This window comes from Lissotriton vulgaris, chromosome 4_1, assembly GCF_964263255.1.
Source record: "Lissotriton vulgaris chromosome 4_1, aLisVul1.2, whole genome shotgun sequence".
NCBI lineage: Eukaryota > Metazoa > Chordata > Amphibia > Caudata > Salamandridae > Lissotriton > Lissotriton vulgaris.
In genome coordinates, this window is record NC_141691.1 from 1,982,343,842 (window position 1) to 1,982,365,583 (window position 21,742).

General features: G+C 44.1%; 1 protein-coding gene across 2 annotated transcripts in view; it reads right to left on the bottom strand.

The window, feature by feature from the left end:
* The window catches only part of LOC147724780 (ly6/PLAUR domain-containing protein 2-like), a 180,593-nt gene extending 168,069 nt beyond the window's left edge, over positions 1–12,524 (bottom strand). For both annotated transcript variants that reach the window (XM_086966298.1, XM_086966299.1), the window contains exon 1: positions 12,349–12,524. In XM_086966298.1, coding sequence (XP_086822424.1) covers positions 12,349–12,400 — 52 coding nt within the window. In that variant the 5' untranslated portion in view covers positions 12,401–12,524. The remainder of the gene's footprint in view (positions 1–12,348) is intronic.
* Between the last annotated feature and the right edge of the window lie 9,218 nt (positions 12,525–21,742).

The window sequence follows — 21,742 nt, forward strand, 5'->3', positions numbered from 1 at the left end:
GTTACATCAGTACACAGCACAGCAAAGTCCTTTCAAGCAGGCGATCACAGCACACAGCAACGTCCCTTTAGCCTTTCCCCGGTTAAAACAGCAAACTGCAAGCCACCCCCAGAACACACAGCAAGGGCCAGTCCTCTCCTTCAATCTATTCAGTTGTCTCTTCCTTGACAAAGGTCCTCCTGACCATGAAGTAGCTCCAGTCTTATTCGCACTTGATCAAGCCATCCTCCAAAGTTCAGAGGCTTCAGCTCTCATAGTTATATTCCTCAATGGCTTGAAGTCTTTGTGTTTACTGGGTACTGACCCCTGTTCAAACCAGTTCTGAGTGGCACCTTCTTTCTTTGATAAGTGAGGGTCTGGATTCTCAATCCCCCAGCAGAAGATGGGACAATTGTTTTATAGCAGCAACCCAGGCCTCTCCACCTCTAGGACTTCTCCTCCCCATACACTCCAGATGCAGGTCAGCCTGTTGCCACCTGCTGCTGTCGCACTTTGACACTGTTTAGCAGTGCCAACGTATCCAAAGCATCTAAGTTGGCAACACCATGTCAGAAAAAAGGTCTAGGGGGAAAGTAGAAAGTTTAGGGACCTTAGCCAAAAAGGGCCAAGTCCTACAGGGACTAAAGTAAAAACAAAGGCACAGGCCAGCTTTAAACTTCCACAGTTCTCAAATGCAGAAATCCTGATTGTACACTTTACAAGTGCTACAAACATGCCTGAAACAGTTAGGAGTGGGATTCGATCCAGGTGATGAGTACTATTCTGACTATTTTGATAATCAAGAGTGGCAGTGTAAACACCCACAAAATAATCATTTGTTGGACTTGCCTCTTTTTGAAGGGTCATCCACACACTTTTTGCCATCACCTCCTGTTTTCTGAACCCGTTTGGTTTTGGTTTTAGGACTCTGCGCATTTTGCCACTGCAAACCATTGCTGAAGCGCTCATACTCTCTCTTTTAAACATGGTAAAATTGGCTTTACCCTTCTGGCACATTTAATTGACTTGTAAGTCCCTAGCAAATTGTTATATATATCCAGAGCCTGTAACACAAATGCTACTAGTGGGCCTGCAACACTTTTTATGTCATGTGCTTAAGTAGTCCTGCCAAACCTACCTCAAGTTTACCATAGACTGTGTGTGCAGTTTAAACTGCCATTTCGACCTGACATTTTGCCAGGCCTAAACCTTCCAGTTTTTAATACATTGTCACCCTCTGGGTAGGCCCTAAATAGCCCATGGGAAAGGAAGCATGTATTTGCAAATGGGGACATGTACTTTTTACTTTTGCATGTCCTGGAAGTGAGAAACACTTACATTAATGTTGCACTAGTACAATGCCTGCCTCTCCCCTGGGGTAGCATTGGGTCACCTTATTACATTTATTAGGTGATAACTTTCAATTGGGAGAATGTCAAGTTTGGTATCCAAAGAATTATAATTGAAACCCCTCTTTAATGGTAAAGTCGAATTTCAAGTCACAATGCTGAAACTGCAGCTTTTAAAAAATTGGCATTTTCTAGTCCCAGCCATTTGATGTCTGCAACCTGCATCCTCGGTCACATGGCTAGCTGAATGTACCTGCTGTGGGCCTTTGTGTAGTACTCCCAGACAGTGGGACAAAGGGGGATTAGGTGTTGGAATAATGGGTCATTTCTTACTTTATAGGAGAAATAGGTGTTTACAGGATGGGTCATTTCAATGAGGGGAAGGAGCTGTCACCTACCACACTTGCATATCACAAAGGCTCTGCCTCAGCACACTTACAAAGCGTTTTGGACTAGTCTCTTGTGCCCCCCCCAAGACAAGCTAGGCCAGGGCAGGGAGGAAAGAAATTCCAAAAACTTCTGGGGTTGGAATCCTCTAGAAACTTCTCATATTTCAAAGCTGGCATCAAGGATGAATATTGGATCCTAAGAACCAGCTCTTTAGTACACCTCATGGCTGTGGAAGACTCAGGAAAAGGACTGATGTGCTGCTCTGCTACAAGAAGGACGGTTGCCCTGCTGCCTGAGTGAAAAGAACTGGACTTGCATCTTGAACCCAGAACCACCAGAGTGATTCCAACGGCTAGATGGCTGGCCTCCTGATCAGAGCCCCAGGGACAGAAAAAGCTGTGACCACCTTGCACAGAGGACCTGGAATCTGTTTGCTGTGAGTCTTGCACCTCCCCCCCAAGTTGTGCCACCCCAGTTCTGGACCCTTGGAAGTGGGGGCTGAAGATGCTCTGCCAGTCTAGCTGAGGTTTTTTGGGCCGAACCGGCGCAGCATGAGGCATCTCCTCGCCGCTCCACATGAGAACCACATCTGTGTGGGCCATCCTTGATGCAGGACCTCGCATTACAGCCCACAGCTCCTTAGAACAGCAGCTGCGTGACTCATCCCTGACACAAGACCTCACATCCCAGTCTGCAGCTCCTAAGAACCACTACTGCATGATGCATCCCCGACACAGGAATCGCAGCACAATCCTTTGCTACCGGGATCCTTGGCAACGACGCAGGACCGCGCATCATAAGCCCTGTCAATGTCACTATCGGAACCACCTCTGCGGGACACATCTCCGATGTAGGACCTTGTATCACAGTCCACAGCACTTCAGAACTGCCACTGCACGAGGCATCTTCAATGTGAGATTTTATAATGCTCAGCAGCCAGGATTTAAGGTATTTAGTTAAGCAGGCCTCACTTGGCCCATGTAACTGGCCCGAGTTCCATTACGGTTGAGCAGAACTTGTAACTTTGACCAGTTGGTGCACCCAGATAACCACAGTTGGCACTCTGTGCTTCTTGGCACTATTTTTACTTAATTCTTATAAATTGTATATTTCTGGTTCTACTAATTGGAATTTTATTGTGTGGTCTCAGATAATTTGTTGCATTTGTCTATTTTTCTAAATTGGTGTGGGATTTTTTTGTGTTGTGTTTTCACTCTATTACTTTTGAAGTGCTATATTAATACTTCACACATTGCCTTGAAGTTAATCGTGACTGTTTTCTGCCAAGCCACTGGAGGGTTAAGCGTAGGTTAATTTGGAGTTTGCTTGCAACTTCACCCTGACAAGAACTCTGGTTGTTGCTTCATTAGGATTTACCCCCTCAACCAATTAACCAATTTCCTACACTCAACATGGCCTGATGTGAGCTGTGAATGGTTCTCAACTTTTCTGACCTGATGGAGCACTAACTGCGAATGTCCACCATACATCATCTCACCAGGTGCATCCACACTCCTCTCGGCTCAGGTTTTCTTAAACCACATGCTCAGCAAAGGCAAAGTCCCAGAGTCCTTTTCTTCAAGGCACATACATAACAACACATTTAACAGAGCAGGATATCCTCTGTGACTTGGCAAGAGCAAAAAAAACAGACTTGTATGCTTCTGCACCTCTACAGAATCCATCCCACCGCTGGCGGGGTGAGTAGTATCTCCTGTGTTAGATCCAGATTTGTATGAAAACAAAAGGTATTTGTGTGGAATCTCCTTTATTCCCCTCTTATCCAACATGGTTCGATCCAAGCGTTGAAATGTGATTTAGAATTGTTATGTATGTTCCACAGAAGTGTTCTTTAGTCAGTGTCGGCTCTGCAGGGAATTGGGTGCTAGTTGCTGGTGTTTTTTTCATCTCATAACTTTATTTTAAAGAACCTACAATGTTTTTTTCACTCGTCTTGTTCGATCCCCAAACTTGGTGACAAAGGTGGGATCCAATGTTATTTGTAATCTCTGTTGATCAGGGCTTCCCAGCCACTCATCCCCTTTCCTGACCACAAACACTCTTCCTAGAACGCTCCTGCCACCAAACTTAATTTCTGGTTCAATGTATTGTATACAAAAATTAGAGATTCCCCACAGCTTCCAGGTCACCTGGAAGACCGCCTCAAAAATCTGTTTCCTTAAACTGTTGTTATAGCACTATTTCGAAATAAATGGGTATGGGTTTGGAATCGGAGGGCATTATCACGTTAATAACTTCTCTTAAATAAAGCTTTTTTTTACATCAGAGCTAGAGCATGTCTTCCATCGTCACATAATAATAAGGATAGATGACTTTAGGACTGCTTAGTACCTTCACTATACAAAGCTGTATTTATCTTGAGGGTAATAGAACCATTTGTACTGATCCATATAATCTTACCCAGAACTTGTAGAAAATCAGGTAAGCAGATATTTCCTGCTCAACCTCTCTCCTTCACACTCTAACTGAATTTACCATGCAGGTAAACGATAATAGCAAGTTCCGTCATTCAAAGCATTCTGATTGGCTGGGCAATACTCAGCATTCTATAAAGGGTGACAACTCAGCTATCCATAAAGGGTGCTTTGTAGAGCGCCACAGCAACCAGCAGAACAGGGCAGTGTGAAGGTGTCACAGCAAAAGACAGGAATTGGAGCACTTCCACCGCTAATCTCTGCCTGAAGCCCTTGTGTAACACCGGCCAACCGAGTGACGTATAAACATACCTGCAGAACAGAACAGGAACAGCTGACCCGAAAAGCAGCATTAGAAATCAGCCAAGCAAACAGGTGAACAATTAGGGAAGACAATAAAACAAGGTGTCAACAGATTGGATTCAGAATGGATGGGTGTGGCGGACAAACAGAGCAGAATTTTAAAGAGGTCGAGAATAGTGCAATGTACAGAATGAAAAAACAGATAAGGAAATAATGCACGATCGGGCACAGTGAGAGGACACAGGGGAGTGTGAAGGACAGACCATGGGGGGGGACTCGAAATCAATGTGAAGCAGTGCAAGGGTTTAACCAGTGTGACGGCCTTTACTGTGGAAGGTCCTTAGCACGTTTGGTGGCATTAACTGTGAGAGACCCTAAACTCGTGGGAGGCTAATGACCAGTGCAAGGATCTAACCAGTGTGAAGGACTTAACAAGTGGGAGGGTCTTAACCAGTGTTAGTCCCTTAGCCAGTGTAGTAGCTTTAACAGTGGGAGGCCCTTAACTAGTGTGGGGGCCTTAACTATGTGGAAACCTAAAGCAGTGTGAGGATTATAACCAGTGCAGGGATTTAACCATAATGAAGCCTTTAACCATTGCAGGGGCCTTAATCGTTGCAAGAACCTCACCCTGTCCACAGACCTATCCATGCAAGAGCCTCACCCTGTGCATAGACCTATGCAAGAGCCTCAACCTGTGCATAGACCTATCCATGCAAGATCCTCAACCCGTTGCCCTGCAAATCTTTGATAAAGAGACCCCTTTGGAGCTTGGAGGAGTCGCAGGCGTATTCATCTTCGGTAAACGTTGCCTGTGGGCAAAGATATATCAGAAAAATAGTTCTTAAATCATTTTTCCACAGACAATAGAGGGTTTGCGTGTGAGTGGGTGAGAGAGTAGGGGTACGCCTTCCCCAGAGGTCCGCTGGGGTCTCAAAGTTCTCCCCACCTTTTGTTGAAAAAAAACTCTTTCAGAATGCAGTAAACTTGAATGATGGTCGCATCTGGAACTTAATTTGGATTGCTCCCATGCTCACCAAGCTCCAAACTGAGTTGGTTGCCCCAGGAAAACTTCCCAAATAGTTGCCTAAACTGCGAAGAAGTTCTCGTAATAGGAAGATTCCAACAAAATTGTTTGATTTTGTTTTACGTTAGTAGTTTCTTGGCTCAGTTTTGTGCTTGTGTTTTCTATTTCTTTTCCTCTTCTCACTGTGTGTCTTCTTTCTGCTTCTCCTATGTAAAGGGGAAAGATGTGTAATAACCTGCGGGTCATCATGTCCCGTGCCTCACTTTGAGTCTAAAGTTCCTCATTCTAGAGCCTTGATCTGGTTTGAGCTTCTCTGGAACACTCACAGTTCAGTTGCTGCTGGCGCTGTGTGGGTAGGACATTTTACATGAAGATACCTGCTGTTCTCAAAAAAAGAACCTTCTATCAACCTCCTCCAGTGTGCCACGATCATACTTTATAACACTCAGCCGGTATCAAAATATTACCTAATGCCAGGGCTGTAAACAGTGTGCGAGCATTAATCATTCTCAGAACCTTAACTAGTTTCAAAGGTTTAACCAGTTTTAGAGCATTAACTAGTGCTAGATCATTAGGCAGTTGGAAAAACCACAGTTGATGGACAGAATGCAGAACAATGTCATACATTCACACCAGTACAGAGATCTGGGCCCAAATCCATCGTTTTTTTGCACTCCACACCACCCCAGTTCAGACATGGCCATATGCAAATCAGTCTGACCCTGTGCCTCATGGGAACAGTCCAGCCCGAACTGCCAAGCCATGCCTTCCCTGGTCCGGGAACAAGCTTCCGAGGACCGGTTTCTGGCATTCCAGCTCAGCCCGGCTTGCTTGAATCCAGTGGTGTGGAGAGCACGGGACTCACGTCTGAGCATACCCATCCCACTCGGGGTGACAAATGCAAAAACCACAGTTGATGGACAGAATGCAGAACAATGTCATACATTCACCCCAGTACAGAGATCTGGGCCCAAATCCATCGTTTTTTTGCACTCCACACCACCCCAGTTCAGACATGGCCATATGCAAATCAGTCTGACCCTGTGCCTCATGGGAACAGTCCAGCCCGAACTGCTAAGCCATGCCTTCCCTGGACCGGAAAAAAGCTCAGACGTGAGTCCCATTCTCTTGGCAGTTCAGGACTGGGAACAAAAACTGGCCCTCGCAAAGTGCTCGTCCGGCCTCCCAGGGGGTTGGCGATGCGGCAGAGTTGTTTGCCAGGGCTGGTTTTGGCCTATTTTGTTACAGGGGTGATATTGCAGCTATGCTGCAAAAACAGCCCTATAACAAAAACGGCCTCCCAAGGGCCCAAAACCGGTCCCCACCCATGTGGCTCACCGGGGAATGCCCAGGGCCCACTACAACCAGTGCGGCCCTCCCTGAATCACTTGCCGGCACAGTGCAGTGCCACATGCAACATGGTGCACTGTGTACCCTGCACCATGTCATGCATGCCACACAGTGCATGCACAGTGCAAACAGATGGGGGCACATGTGCCCAAATCCATAGGCCCCAATGTGCAAAATATCCCTTGGCCCCTGTTTGAAGCCACTAGGGCAGGGTCTCCGCCATGAAAAGGACAGTGGAAAGGCAGATTGTGGTCAGCATCCACCACTGCTGCCATAGAGCACTGCTTTTCCCACCACCGTGGGTTCCAAGATCCTGGCTTTACCAGCAGTCTTGTGGTGGTCCGACCGCCATTCTCATAATCAATCGGTTGGACTGCCAAGGAGGCGTGAGTCGGACCGCCACTAACGGCATGGCAGTCTCAAGACTGCCATACTCTTATTCAGCCCCTAAATGACTAGACTATGAACAACCTATGAAAGCAGTCCTGCCATTTTTGTCAGAATATTTTCCCCTTTTTTGTTATAATTTTCTCTGAAAATCTTAAAACTGTATTTTTAAAACTGCGAGCGTGTAGGAATTATGTACAATTCTTCATTTTTCCTATAAATGTACTGTTTCTCCATGTCTTCCCTTCCTTTTAATTTCAATTTTGACTGTTTATCGGCCTACGCTAATTTTTCTGTCTTCACAAATTTACATTTTTATCACACCTGATTTTCCTAATTTAAAACATGTCAAATAGCTGTAATATAGCTTTACTTACATTATATGTATTCTTGTCCATATCTAAACATATATACAAAATAAATATTATGTGCATTATTTTCCTTATATAAAACATATTCATTCCATTCATAAATCTCCTATGGCACATTATTTTCCCTACATTAGCAGTATAGCAGAGCCATTTAATATGCCTTGCAAATCAGAGCCATATCTAAGGGAAGAGCTCTCTGTATATGTAGGCCATGTTTCCTAGACAAACCTTCATTTACATATTTATGTTTCACCAGTGAGTTGTACTTACAGCTGGGAGAAGTTCACAAAGAACAAAAGATAATAATAAAATCATGTTTGTTGCTGTTGGAAGATAAAGCACCTTCCCAAAAGATTGGGGATACAATAAAGATGAAGCAAGTCAAGGAACTAGAAGACATTGGATGAGAAAGGTAGGAGTGGAAAAGGCAGCTTATTGAATGTGAGTTGTTAAAAAAAAACGTGTAGGATGCTAAAGGGGAGAGTGCCAAATGGAAGGTTATTCTGGAGAGAGGAGTCAGGGATGGGGAGGAACAATAAAAGGAGGGATATGGGGATTGATTTCTTAAATTAAAGTTACAATGATGGACACAAGAGAAACGCATTAGATTAGATTCAGGTTTAGATTTAACAGGAAGGATTTCAATTCTTTAAAACGATAGGTAAGGATGTGGACTTTTTTAGTTCAACGCATAATGAGTTGCATTACTTAGTTGCTGCATGGGAAATGTTTGTGATTGTGCTCTGACTTGCTTTGTTTCTAGGGTGAGGTTTTGCAAACTTCTTATTTGTACCGGTGCATCCAAGTCATTTTGAAGCCACAGGACAGATATGAGGGATTGTTGAGTTGTGGGTAAAGCAAGACAACTTGTATGTCACGGTAGCTTCAAGCAGGACCTAGTGAAAGTGTTTGAGGATAGGGACAATATGGCTAATGATTTTTTTGTCCGTGATTATTCTGGGCACAGCGTGTATTACAGCCTTAATGGGCATTACATGGGAGTAAGGCACACAGGTCAAAACAGAATTCCCATAGTCAGTTTTGAAAAGAACCAAGGATTGGTCTACCAATTTGAAACAATAGTCTGAAATAATGTAAGTTTTTTGACGGCATGTAAAGATGCTCAGTCAGCAGTAAGTTGTGCATATATCATAGATAAATTAAAGCAGATCCATATTCAAGGGCTTCACCTTGGGAACCACTGCTGGTTCACTGAGACACTTCTCATTTATTTAGTGTTTTGTGGGATTTTAATATGGAAGCATTCCGTTTTTTAAAGGTTATGCTTCAGGAGATTAAGAGATATCCATTTTTATTTTTAAGACTGGTCTTCATAGGTTTTAAGAATTATTGGGATCTTCAGGAATATTTGAGTAATGTATGTGTTTTGATGAATGACCCCCAGCGCTTACCCTATCAGGATTCTTAGAGGCTCCATGTAGAGATTAAACAGCTGGGCTTGAGCCTTGAGGGACTCAATGAGTTTCCAGTGGAGCTTTGGATTTACGATTAGCATCCCTAACCAAGTATCTTCGAATAGTCAAAAAGGAAGCAACTCAAATTAAGTATTACAACTTCGAAACACAAGCATAACTCTAGGGTCTCCAATAGCCTCTGGTAATCGATTGTGTTAAGTTTTGACGGTGAAATATTCAAAGCATCCAGCCACGCGCTGTATCTCTGGGCTAGTCCCATACTCCTGGGGCGAAAGTTTTATATCAACCACAAAACGGTGGCTCCCTTGACCTCAAGCTAATAGAAACATTTTATAAGGACGTTGCAGAATTCAGAAGCCCCAAACTATCTATTGGATATATACCTTTTGATAAGAAGATTACCTCAATGATCCGGATAAATTCCTCAAATTGATTACTGAGGTTTTTATACCTTTCTTTTAAGAGAACATTGTCCTGATGAAGGTGTTATCACAAAACCGAAACGCTGCGTCGACAACTTTGTAGTTTTTTAAAAAAGGATATCAAATTTCTGTAAATTAATACAATTTTTTAACTGTTCTTAAATGGCACTATGTATGTATTATTTTTATATTAAATACATTGTACAATTGTCCAAATACTATTTCGTATTGTTTTTAAAGTTTTTTGTCTATTGTTGTGATCTATTGGATACGTGGTTATGATATTAATGGGTTTACAAATTTCCAGTGTGGACATTTTCCAAATCTAGGTAGAATAGGGACCTTTTTTCATTTCCATTTATTGCTCCTTGTCCCTAATTGGATTTCTAAGGAGACCTCCCTGCCTTTTGATAATTATATTGAGAAGGAGACAGTAGATTATTTTGTTCTATTTGTTTATGGAGCTGATTGACCACACATTTTTCTGGAATCTTTTGAAACCATGGGATGCTGATCATGGCTTGAAAGTTTGATAGATTGTTTAGTTGTGCCTGTGATTGTTTTAGAATTGGGTAATCCAGTTCATTTTAAGTGAGTCAGATCAGATACCCTCTTTGAGAAAAGCTTTACTAAACAACAATAGAGATTGGTGAACAAAGGACATTTCTGTCAAAAAAATATGAAGGAATTGCCTCTTTATGGTAAAAAGTTGGTTTTAAATCTCAAATTGAATTTATGACTTATTTTCAGATATCATTAGGAAAGTATTTCTAATGTTACCACAGACAGTTTATAAAAAGTAGAACATGTTCTCTGCATGGTCTGAAAATGTAGTAATATTTTGCAAGCCATTTATGTGCTTATTTATCCATCGGATTGGTGTGTGGATTTTAGATCTTCTCTATCTTCAATAATTTGCGGATGGTCTCTATGCCACCAGTTTTACTTCTCCTTCACGAAGGTGCACCATGCAGGTCTGTGAGGGCCAATTCATGTCAGATTTTCAGAGTAACCACTATTGATACAAATGATTTCCTCTGATATCTATTGTATGTAAATGCATTTTATCTGCATCTCGTGAAAGTCTGGTTTAGATGAAGCTCCCCTGGGCCTAAACAGGGTACCCCATGTGCATTGTTTTCTGCTTGAAATTACTGCAATAAAGTAATTATGGTTATGTCATTCTAGAAGCTAATAGTTTGTAATAGATACAGTGAAAATATCTTTCACCCTTGGTTTTATGTCAACTTCCCTATGCCCATCTGCTCTCACAGAGGTTTTCTAAAACACTCTTTTAGGGGTGACTTAATTTTCAATCTTTTTTCCGCTGTGCAAGGAGTACACGGAAACCTTAATGAATTGTGACAATTTGGGACACAATCCATTTTCTCTTGGAGACGAACAAGCAGGTACGCCTCGATCCATGTATGTAAACCTTGAGGTTGGTACACCACTGCACACGTCTCATCCCCTGATGAACTGATGAGAGACACAGAGAGTATACAGGTGTTTTCGTGCTTAGAGATCTAAGAATGGGAGAGACATACCTTATCTCTCCATCTGCAGTCCAACCAAACTTCACACTCTCCTCCAGATTCTTAAACCTGCCAAGTCTGATTATTCTGGGTCTCAAGATAATCCATCCTAAAAAACACTGAAAGCGCCCGAAACTTCTCTAGTTTGAGTTGTGTTTTTGGGAGGGACACCAGCTCTGGAATCGAGAGAGCTGCCAAATGAAAGCTCACCAAGTCTAAAAATATCATAACACACCCATCAACTCACCGTAGGCCTCTCCTAGTGTGGAGAGCGACCACTTTCTACTACCATTAGCTAATTAATAGCATCATCAAGAACTTATGGTTGCTAGATCATTCCACGCCAATATGACCAATGCCAGGTCAGCCAACTTCATTAAAGTCTCCAAGTCTGATGCACTGCAAATTCTGGTAGTAAAACTGCATCAGAGCAAAGAAGATGTCGGCTTCCACCAATGGGAAACTGGCTTCTACAGCAGGCGATGCACGCTGGAGCCTCATTGGTGTGACTGATGATCACAGTGTTGCCATAGTACAGTGTGCAGGACACACCCTGTCCTGAACACCGCCTCTGCCCAGGTCTCCCAGGTATGTACATGGAATTCTTCTGATTGGAAGAAAATCTGAACCAATTAGTGGAATGTCGGCCACTGTGGACAGTGGGATGCAGGACATTCCAGTGGGGCAACCTCACTAATTTAAAATCCTCTTTAAAAATATCTGAGGGTTTTAAATTAACAACCTAAGTCCTGAATCCCATCATTTAAACTGCATATGTGCCCCGGACCGAAAAAGTGGATTCCTGCGGAAATCTAAACGATAGAAAAGCTCTGGAGGTCAGAACTATCCAGCGAATGAATAAATGACTATTGGACTTGTTTAGCGCGAACTTAGCCCAAGGGCGTCAAGGCGCGGAATAAAACAAGATAATGGCCAAGAATAGTAGAATGTTCAGATTCAATATATGATCGCCTCTGCGCACGTGCACGTTCCGTCTCTGTGTCTTTCTGACAGCAAAAGCATCCGGTGCATTGGTTCAATTACGTCCTTCGAAGAAGATTTCAACTCCCAGAATGCAATGACAAATGACAGACAATGGACTGGAAATTTGAAGGGATTTTTATCCCAAAATTATATGGAAGTATAAACTTCCAAGGTTAAATTCCAAATGATAAAAATCGTTTTATGCTGAGCGGGAAGACTGCAGCTCCGGAACCTTCAACTCTGGCAAATACAAAACACACTCTGTAAATTTACTGAAGCGCCTAAAGGCATCGGCTCGCAGTATGCGCTACAGAAAAGCTCTTCACCATTCTAGCAGTCAGTGCCTACTTCTGCCCATGAGGTGCATGAATGGGATGTCTCACCTTGCTCTAGGCACAGCGCTGCGGCCAGGAAGGGGAGCAGAAAGCGCTTCATCTCCAGGGGACCCGTGGGAGCTGGGAGCTGATAGCAAGGACCGTCCGGCTGTCGGTTCTACCTGTGCCCTCTCCTCAGACCCAATGCGCAGGAGAGAAATCAGCAACCCTGTGGAAGAGCATGAGCGTGCAGAACCGGATAGTCGGGTAACCTGAGTCAGCGCGCACTGATATTAAATCAGGCGGCCCACCCAGGCACTTTACGGATTATGCATTCACATCAAGGCACGTGATGACGGTACCGCTCGCCTACCAAGCCGTGCCAGGGCGGATTAGGGATGTTCTGCACGTCCGACGGTGCAACCAGCTGCTGTAGGGCACTTCCCCGGAGCTCCCAAGTCTCCCAGGCCCTTGTCCGATTGGATGTACAAAAGCCCAGTTTTTTGGTTTTGCATGTGCATTCTGAGACTTGTAACCCCGTTCATCCCATCATGAAATCAGGACCAGAGACTCTTGAGAGCTGCCAGACCCTTCAATCTGGCCGGACACCGCTTTTTTTTTACTTCATCTTAATTTCCCTTTCTTCATAATTCAGACGCATTACAAAGCACCCTGAGGACAAGCCTGCTGCAGTATCAGGCGATCTGGTTTGTGAAAGTGTATTGTGCACAATGGAGGACAGCTTTGAAAATGCTAGAGAAAAAGGTCAGATTTTTCAACTACTTTGGCCATCTGAGGATCTACATGGCCAGGGCGAGGTCATTCGGTGGGCTTTAGATAGTTTGACAGAAGGCAAACCCATCACAGTGATGGCTACCCCTTCCTGGTCCTCCATCATTTCAGTCATCAATTTGAAGAATGTGTGTGCCTTCCCTGGTTCAACAGCAGGCACCCCTTGGGTCCTTCATTTGATCCTCAGTTCTTGGTACTGCGTCAAGCCTGTATGTACCTTGACTCCGAAACCCTTTTTCATCTTCTGCAAAGGGATAACTCTTTAGTTGTTTCTGGTTTCCAGTCTGGGAAGATACATTAACTCCAAATAGAAATAGACAGGAGTAGTGGCTTCTATCCCTGGCTTGCCCTTTGGTTCAAGAAACACTGCCCTTGCTAGCACTATCCTCCGTGGTTAAGAAAAAGAAGTATTGGGCGTTTCAAGAGTCTCAGACTGGAGGCAGTGTCTTTTTCCTCATTCTGTTAGCATCCTGGCTATGGATCTGCTGAAAGCCACCCAAGATGGTGAGTTTGTCAGCCTGATAGGTGGTGGTGCCAGTCATGATGGCTTTGTAGATTATGGAGAAGGCCTTGGAGTTGAGTTGATGAAGGCTATATGGGTGGGGTGATGTGTTCATGATTCTTCAGGCCTTTGAAGAGGTGTTCTGGGGTGCTTAGGAGGACCTTAAGGGTTCCCACTTTGGAGTCTGCTAGGACGTCAAACAGGGCGTTGACACCTTCCAGATGCAAGAGTAGCCTGGACTTAATTGGCTGTTCTGAAGTTGCTTTCCAGGAGAAAGGTTTCACCTTCTTTATTATATACTAGCAAGCTGTGTTGGACTTCATGGCGATATGTTCCTTGAGCGTCAGGTTAGTGTCAAGAGTGAATTTTAGTGACCTAGCATTAGTAGGTTGTTAGACTTTGAATCAGCCAGGTTCATGTTCAACAGCCAGGATTAAACTCTCCTTTGCTAGTTACTGATGGCGAAGAAGTCACATTTGGGTTTGGTGGGGTAAAGTTTCAGGTGGATGCTGGAAATGCAGGACCGAAGGAGGAGTAGGTAGCGTTCAGTCATTAAATGTCTAGAACTGGGGACCCTACCATGTAGAGTTGTGTGTTAGTATATTGATGGGTGTTGAGGCTGCTATCAGTGAGGAGTGTTCCAAAGGGTTCCATGTAGAGGTTGAAGATCATGGGAGACAAAAGGGATTCTGTAGTTTCCACAGGTAATGGGGAACTTTTGAGATCTGGAGGAGACCATAAGAATGCACTGGTGGATAAAGGTGGGATAGTTGATGGTTTTGAATGCAGCCGATAGCGGCAGCCGTATCAGTAGAAAGCATCATCTGTATCTATGGTCTATGGTTAAGAGGGCATTGTCCAGGACTTGTAAGACACCTGTTTCAGAGCTGAAGCTTGATTTGGAGTCATGCAGGAGAAGATTGATGTCGACGTAGCTTTTGTTTTTTATAGAAAACATTTTTTTGTTTTCCAACACAAACAAAACAACAACACACTGTTTGCTGGTTCACACAGGGAACCTGCAACAAGAATCCATGACAAACAATGTGTACCTTTGACCCCCCTTCCCTCTCCCCCAGACCTTCAAGACCATATTAGGACCACCATTTTCCCCACACCCTGACATGTAACTTTTGGCATCCCTGCGCAATATAAATTGGTTCCTTCAACTTTGCGTATTGTCTATCCCCACCCTCGTAGCCGTGGGGCTGACGATCTCTTCCAGTGTATTGCGATGTCTCTACTTGCCAAGATCGTCCCCATACTCACCACGTTTTGGTCTCCCCTGAGTTCCTCCAACCCATCTAGTAGCCCCAGTAATGTTTTGCGAGGCCTCGATTCTTTGTTCCGGAACATCAGAGAGTCTGGAAGATAGCAAGCCAATATCGCTGTGGAGGAGGGCATCCTCACACCATAAAGAGGAAATCCCTGACACGTGGTGCAGGTGGGCTCAGGGATTCTCCCCACTTTCCATGGCCTTCTGGACGTAAAATAGGTGCAATATAGATAATGTATTTGAATGTGGCGTAATCTAGCTGACATTGCCAAGGCAAGCGGTGCCATGCAGGATTCAGTCCAATCCGCGTCCTCCAAAGGTACCAACCAACCCATCAAAAGGGCCCTCAGCCATGAAAGGTTACAGGGCGAGTGGGCAAACAGGGCTCTACAGCCTGAGCAATGTGTCACTTCTCCATTGGTCCCAGGAGTAATCAAACCTCCAGTGGGTTATATCTTGTGAGCGCCGTGAAGGCCTATGGTTGCCCGCCAAGGCATTAATAAACTGTAGATATAATTATGGTACTTGTGGAGAGAGAATTCAATTAGAAGGTTAGTTAAGTATTTTAGTTGATCTCCTTCCCACACATTGCCCTTTTCTTGACACCCCTATCCTATTTCAGTCTCTAAAGCCCTCTGGGTGTGTCACTTTAGTCAGCTAATGGACTGTCCAAAGCAGCGTCTCCAGCGTGACCATGAAGTCCCAACCCATCCTGTGCAATGTGGCCCTCCAGGTCTGGTGCACCACCCTGGTCACCTCCGGGAGGGACTGCGGTATGAGCGTCCCATATAAGAGGCCTGTGAGGTTCTCCAGGGCTAGCAATGTAATTTCCATCCTGAAGGTCGGGTCTGACCACCCTCAATGCACCCAGTCGTTCACCACCAATGTATGTGCAGCCTAGTAGTAGAGACGAATATCCGCTGCAGTCAGCCTCTATCTAATGGCGCTCGGCGATCTGACACTCTTGGGAACGGAGTTCCTGAAAGGCTGCCCAACCATATAAAGTTACAGGCTTTGGTGTTAATGATGGCCAGCCATTGATTTGAAACTGAAAAGGGGTTGTTTCGGAGGGTTAACAAAAGCAGTTGAAGGGTCATCATTTTGTACAGAACTACTCTCCCTCATAGATTGAGCGGTAGAATTGGTCCACCTATCTAAGTCCAGCATTACTGTTCAGGCTATGGGTCTGAGCGTAAGGCTCCATGCTAAGTATGGGTCCCAGGACATTTAAATGCCCAGGTACCGAAAGTGTAGGCACTTTAGGGGGAGGTCTGGATGCCAGTTCTTATCTTCCCTGTCACCCCGCAGAGGGATTAGTATTGAGTTAGACCAGTTTACCTTCAACCCGAAAGATGATCCAAAGGTTTCTAAAATAGAGAGGAGGTGGGATCCGGACAGGCCAGAAACAGGGGGACATCATGTGTATATAACGCCATTCTGTCCTTTACAGCGAATTCCCAGTCAAACTACCAGACCTGGGCATCGCACCTTATCCACACCACTAATGGTACAATTGCCAGGGCAAAGAGCAGTGGTAACAGTAATAACCTCTGCCCTATATCTCTTCTAATCGTAAACCCAGGGAATTCCACTCCGTTCACACTCACCGGCGGTTCAGCATTCAAGAGGCGAATATAGGATTGGAATTGCGTGTCGAAGCCCATTTTCACCTGGACTTCCTGTAGGAAAGTCCAATCCAGGGAGTCAAATGTTTTCTGGAAGTCAAGAAACAGCAGGCAGGGTAGTGGTGGAGTGCAATAACTGAAAGTGGGCCAGGGCAAGATGAATTCTCCTGATGCAGTGCCTCATGCCCAGGTGGAAGATAAAGTGGCATTGGCCTGGGTGAACCAGCCTAGCCAAGACGTGAATGAACCTGTACACCAGCATTTTGGCGCAGTTTGACCTCCGTATTAATGAGGGAGATGGGCTGGTATAAGACACTGATCTGGTGTCTTGTCCGGTTACAATAACACCACAATGGTGGCTAAGTCCGTATCCATGGGGAATGCCCTTAGTCAATAGCTTAAGGATAGCTAGGATAGTGGAGGATCAGCAGTGCTCATTCTGCTGGACCTGTCTGCGGCCTTCGACACGGTCGATCACTCCACTTTGATCGACCGCGTCGAAACGGCAGGCATCACGGGTGCAGCGAAAGAACTCATTGCCTCATTCCTCACCGATTGAGTTCAATCCGTTGCCTTCGGCAACTTCAACTCACCTCCCTTCACTCTTCCTTGTGGTGTGCCCCAGGGGTCCTCGCTAAGTCCCACATTATTCAACATCTATGTGTCAGACTTAGCGAGGACCATAAAAATCCATCACCTGGCAGTTACATCCTACGCCGACGACACCCAGATTGTCCTAGCCATAAACAAAAACGGAGATGAAGTGGCCGCCAACTTTAATCTGGGAATGCTGGCAATAAGTAATTGGATGGCAAGAAACTGCCTGAAATTAAACTCCGATAAAACGGAGGTGATGCTGTTTGGCAATCTCTCCCCTGCTTGGTCTCCCACATGGTGGCCTGATGCCCTGGGACCCCCCCCTTCCCCTGTGACCAAGGCAAGAAATCTCGGAGTTATACTGGACACCAAACTTACTTTCATGCACCACGTCAACGCGGTAGTATCCTCCTCATTCTATACCTTGAGAATGATAAAAAAACTCCTACCTTATCTTCCCATGAATATGACAAAAACGTTGATCAGCGCACTCATCATGGCCCGCATTGACTATTGTAATGGTCTGCTAGTCAATGCTCAAGAAGGTGTTCTAAAGAAATTACAACTGGTGCAAAATGCGGCGGCCAGATTGATTACGGGATGTCCTAAGTATGCCTCCATTTCTGGGACACTCCGAGAGCTTCACTGGCTGCCTGTAAAGAAGAGAACTAAGTTCAAGGCCCTCTGTATTGCCTATAAAGCAATTCATGGTCAAGGTCCACCGTATTTGAAAGATTCCTTCTGTCCTTACAAACCTGCCAGATCCCTAAGATCCTCAACCGCTGGACTCATGCAGGTTCCCAGGACTAAGAAAGTCTCCTGGGGAGACAGATCCTTCATAGTTACCACTTCTAAACTATGGAACAGTCTTCCACATTACATCAAAGCCTCCACATCTCTTCTCTCTTTCCGCAAGCAGATAAAATCCTGGCTGTTCATGCAATAACTCCTCATGGACCAGTTCTCTCTCTCAGCGCCGAGACACCCACGGGTAATTGAGCGCTTAACAAATCGCCTAAATAAATAAATAAATAAATAAATGTCTATGATCAGTGGTGAAATGACGGGACACATCTTATGGTAATATTCCACCAGAAACCCAATGCCCCAGGACCTTACTGACATACAGGTTTGTTAGACCTTCTTTGACCTCCTCAATAGTCAAAGGCTGGTCCAGGGACTCTCATTCTAGGAGGGAGAGGCTGGGTAACGGAATGTCACCAATGACTGGGGTAGACGTCTCCGACTACAAGCGTCTGTTCTCGACATAGAGAAGGGCATAGTAAATTCGTAAATGAGGAGGCTATGTCAGGACCCATCCCAGGTTGAGTACCATCCTGCACCACACTGGGCACCACCCTAGATTCTAATTCTTTAGTACCTAGCCAGGGGAGGAGTTTGCCCGGTTTGTCTCCCCCCATTTATAGACACATCTGGTCGATGTCTTCCAATGTAGTCGGGCCTTCTCTAAACACAGTTGGAGCAGGGTCGCCCTCTCCAAAGCCAAACATCAGCCAAGCAGCTTGGTCAGATTACCCCAATTCTCGCTCTCTAATGTTGGAATGGACCTTTCCAATTGCGTCATTCAGTCTTGTACCTCGCGCTAGTCTTGTGCCTTGACCTGGCACTATCCAGAGGAGAAGCTGCATGTGGGAGTGGAGAGCAGTGGTAAGTGTGGGGATGTATAGACACTCTTTGTTCGATTTATACATAGAGGATCACATGGAGGGCTCTGTTTTCCTTCATCACATTTTTATCACAAATTTTGTTGATCTCAGCTGATTTTGTGCTCTTCATTTTTCAAGTTTTAGACCTTCCTCTCCAATGAAGTTAATTACTGGTCTGAGCTTGTCCAAGGAACAAAGAGTAAAATCGACTTGTATTTTTAGTGAGATTAACTAACATGCAAGTATCTGTGAAATGCTATGCTATGTAATTTTGCCACACAATCTATACACGAACATGTCACATTATAAAATTTTCATTCGCCGGGGGCTACAAAATGGGTCATCAGACCTCCATCCATGTATTTCTGTAACCAAGAAAAAGCATCTTTTATAAAAGCAGTCAATGTCTATTAAAGGAACAGGTGCTACTTTTAAAAGAAAAATATATCCTGTTTGAGAAGACATATACAAGCAGGCAGCAGTCTCCTGGAACAATACTTCCTCCGGCTGAGCATAGGATGCTATCCAGACATGGTTTGAATTACTCTGCGTTTTGATCTACACTTAAAATCTCGCTTCCACTGAAGCATTACCGGCTGCTTAGCTCCACCAACTGGACATAGCTATATCTGACCGATTAGGACACACAGGCGATCCCTTAGGCTTGAGGCCTCTTCAGTTTCTATCTCACATTCAAAAACAGACAAACCACGCTGACCTCGGTTTATGATGTCTATTACTCTGGCAAGACATTTAACGCATCAGCAATTGCCCTGAAGAAGCCCACGTTTGGGTGAAATGCGTTGGCTGACTCCAACAAAACACATACCAGTATTTGAAATAAAGATACACAAAGATCAACAACTACCGATTGTGTTTCCACTCTGTACATGTTACATTACTTTACTTGTTAATAATTGATAATGTCTCTACTCCACCTTCTGTGCAAAAATACCTGCTCCCTCTGAGGCCACCAGCACGAGTCTCACAAGGACAGTTACCCCATTGCAAATCAGTGTCCATCCCAAAATAAGTTTCCCTAATTAGGAAGGGGACGCCAACTTTCACGCTTATTTCATATTAAGAATGGGTCAAAAGGCCCATTTTATGAGTTGGAAAGACTTTTCAGACTCATAAAACACAGTTTCTAGGCACTAGCCCTTCAGCAGGTGACATTAAATCCAACATGGGTATCCTCTGTTGTATTCTGATTCTTCAGTTATTCTCTTCTTTAAACCATAAACATTGGTAAATCTCATTCCTTTAGAGTTAAAACTGTTAGAAGCAACTTGTTTGGAAACTAACCTAGTGCCTCACATAATCCAGAAGGACATCTGCACCTTGTTTCCCACAGAAACTAGGGGGCATATTAGCAAGAACCTCGTTAAAATTATCGCCGTTTTAGCGGCAAGAAACTGCCTTCACATCTAACCCGAGCTTCTATTGGAATTCTATAATGCATATTAGCAAGCCCATTATCGCCGTTTTAGCGGCAGTTTCCTGCCGCAAAAAGTGCGATAATTTTAACAAGGTTCTTGCTAATATGCCCCCTAGATGTTTCCAGTCTAGAACAAAAACAGCCTGTGAATCTACTGGCACAGGAATCCCACAGGGAAAAAAGAAAAGTCTGGGGTGTCCTGTGCCTTACCTTAGAAAATGCCTGTGGCAAGAATGCAACACTTTATTCACAGGTAGTTATTATCATGTTCTTAACTCTCCTGGCTAGATCAGGAACATTTCTCCTCACTTTTTCCCACTTCCTTTGAAGAGCTCGCTGGCAGAAGGTAACAGGACTAATTAAGATGCATTTTATTGGATTAAGCTCTCTGCCCAATAAAAACACCTACATTACATAATTGTGGTTCTCGCTCACATTTTACTGGTAAATCCGATTAGTAAATTAGATTTTCAAAGTTAAGTGATTCAACAAGGATCAAATATTTATGCTGACAAAACCTAGCCTTAATTTACCTGAGATTTCACATCTGTTGGAGATTAAACATTGGTCGGCAACAAACTACTGCCAAATATGCGGCATGTACAAAATGCTGCTGATACATATAGCAAGTATTAAATTTACACTAATGTTTCAACACTGCAAAAGTGAGTGAAGACGCAGCTCATGCTCTCCCTATTCCAGTTATCAGTTCTATATGGATCTAATAGATTAGTGGACTAATGCAGACATTGCAGAGATCTGTTGACTACCCCTTGGTCACAGATTCAAATCCCAGGGTCCTCATCTTCCTGAGGGCAACACAATGACTACCTTTGTGTTGGGTAACAGTAATCATCTGTTATTCTGATGAATACGTCTAACCATAGATTCCTCACCTTTTGAATAGTGAAATCTTGGATGATAGAAATACTGAAAGCCTAGAACCACCACAATAGGGGCTGGAGGCAATACCTGCAAGATCTTAGTCCAAGTTCTTCGATCTTTATGCCTGATACAATATACCGCAACCCCTCACAGGACAATTCAGTTTTAAGCTTAGATCTTACCAATGGCCAAGACAAATTGCTGTCCTCCATAAACACAACTCTCATGGCAGCAATTAACGCTCTCACCTGGCAATCACATACACGGGAAATCTAAATGAACATAATTCAAACAATAGCCTTAGTGATTGTAAAAACCTCCGCCAAACTTGATGATATATAGAAAAGGGGCTTAAAGCCAGGGAGTGTCATAGTACTAACATTGTAGACAAACTAACGACACTTCTAGGAATCCTGTTTACAATGAAAAATAATCTAAGGAACCTCTCTGCAGCATTCGACACCGCCCTGCCAGCAAAATCCAAATACTGTCATTACAGGACCCGTCTCAAAAGGCTTCGTCTTGCAGGACGGCTACGTATTACAACCTAAAAATTCATCAAGCAAGGGAGAAGACAAAGTAATTAGAGATTCCCTAAATTCCAGTCAATATCACCAAAACTCAATTATTGCCAAAACAGAATCTGACACTACAGGGCCGGACTCTGCAAACGGCTGTATA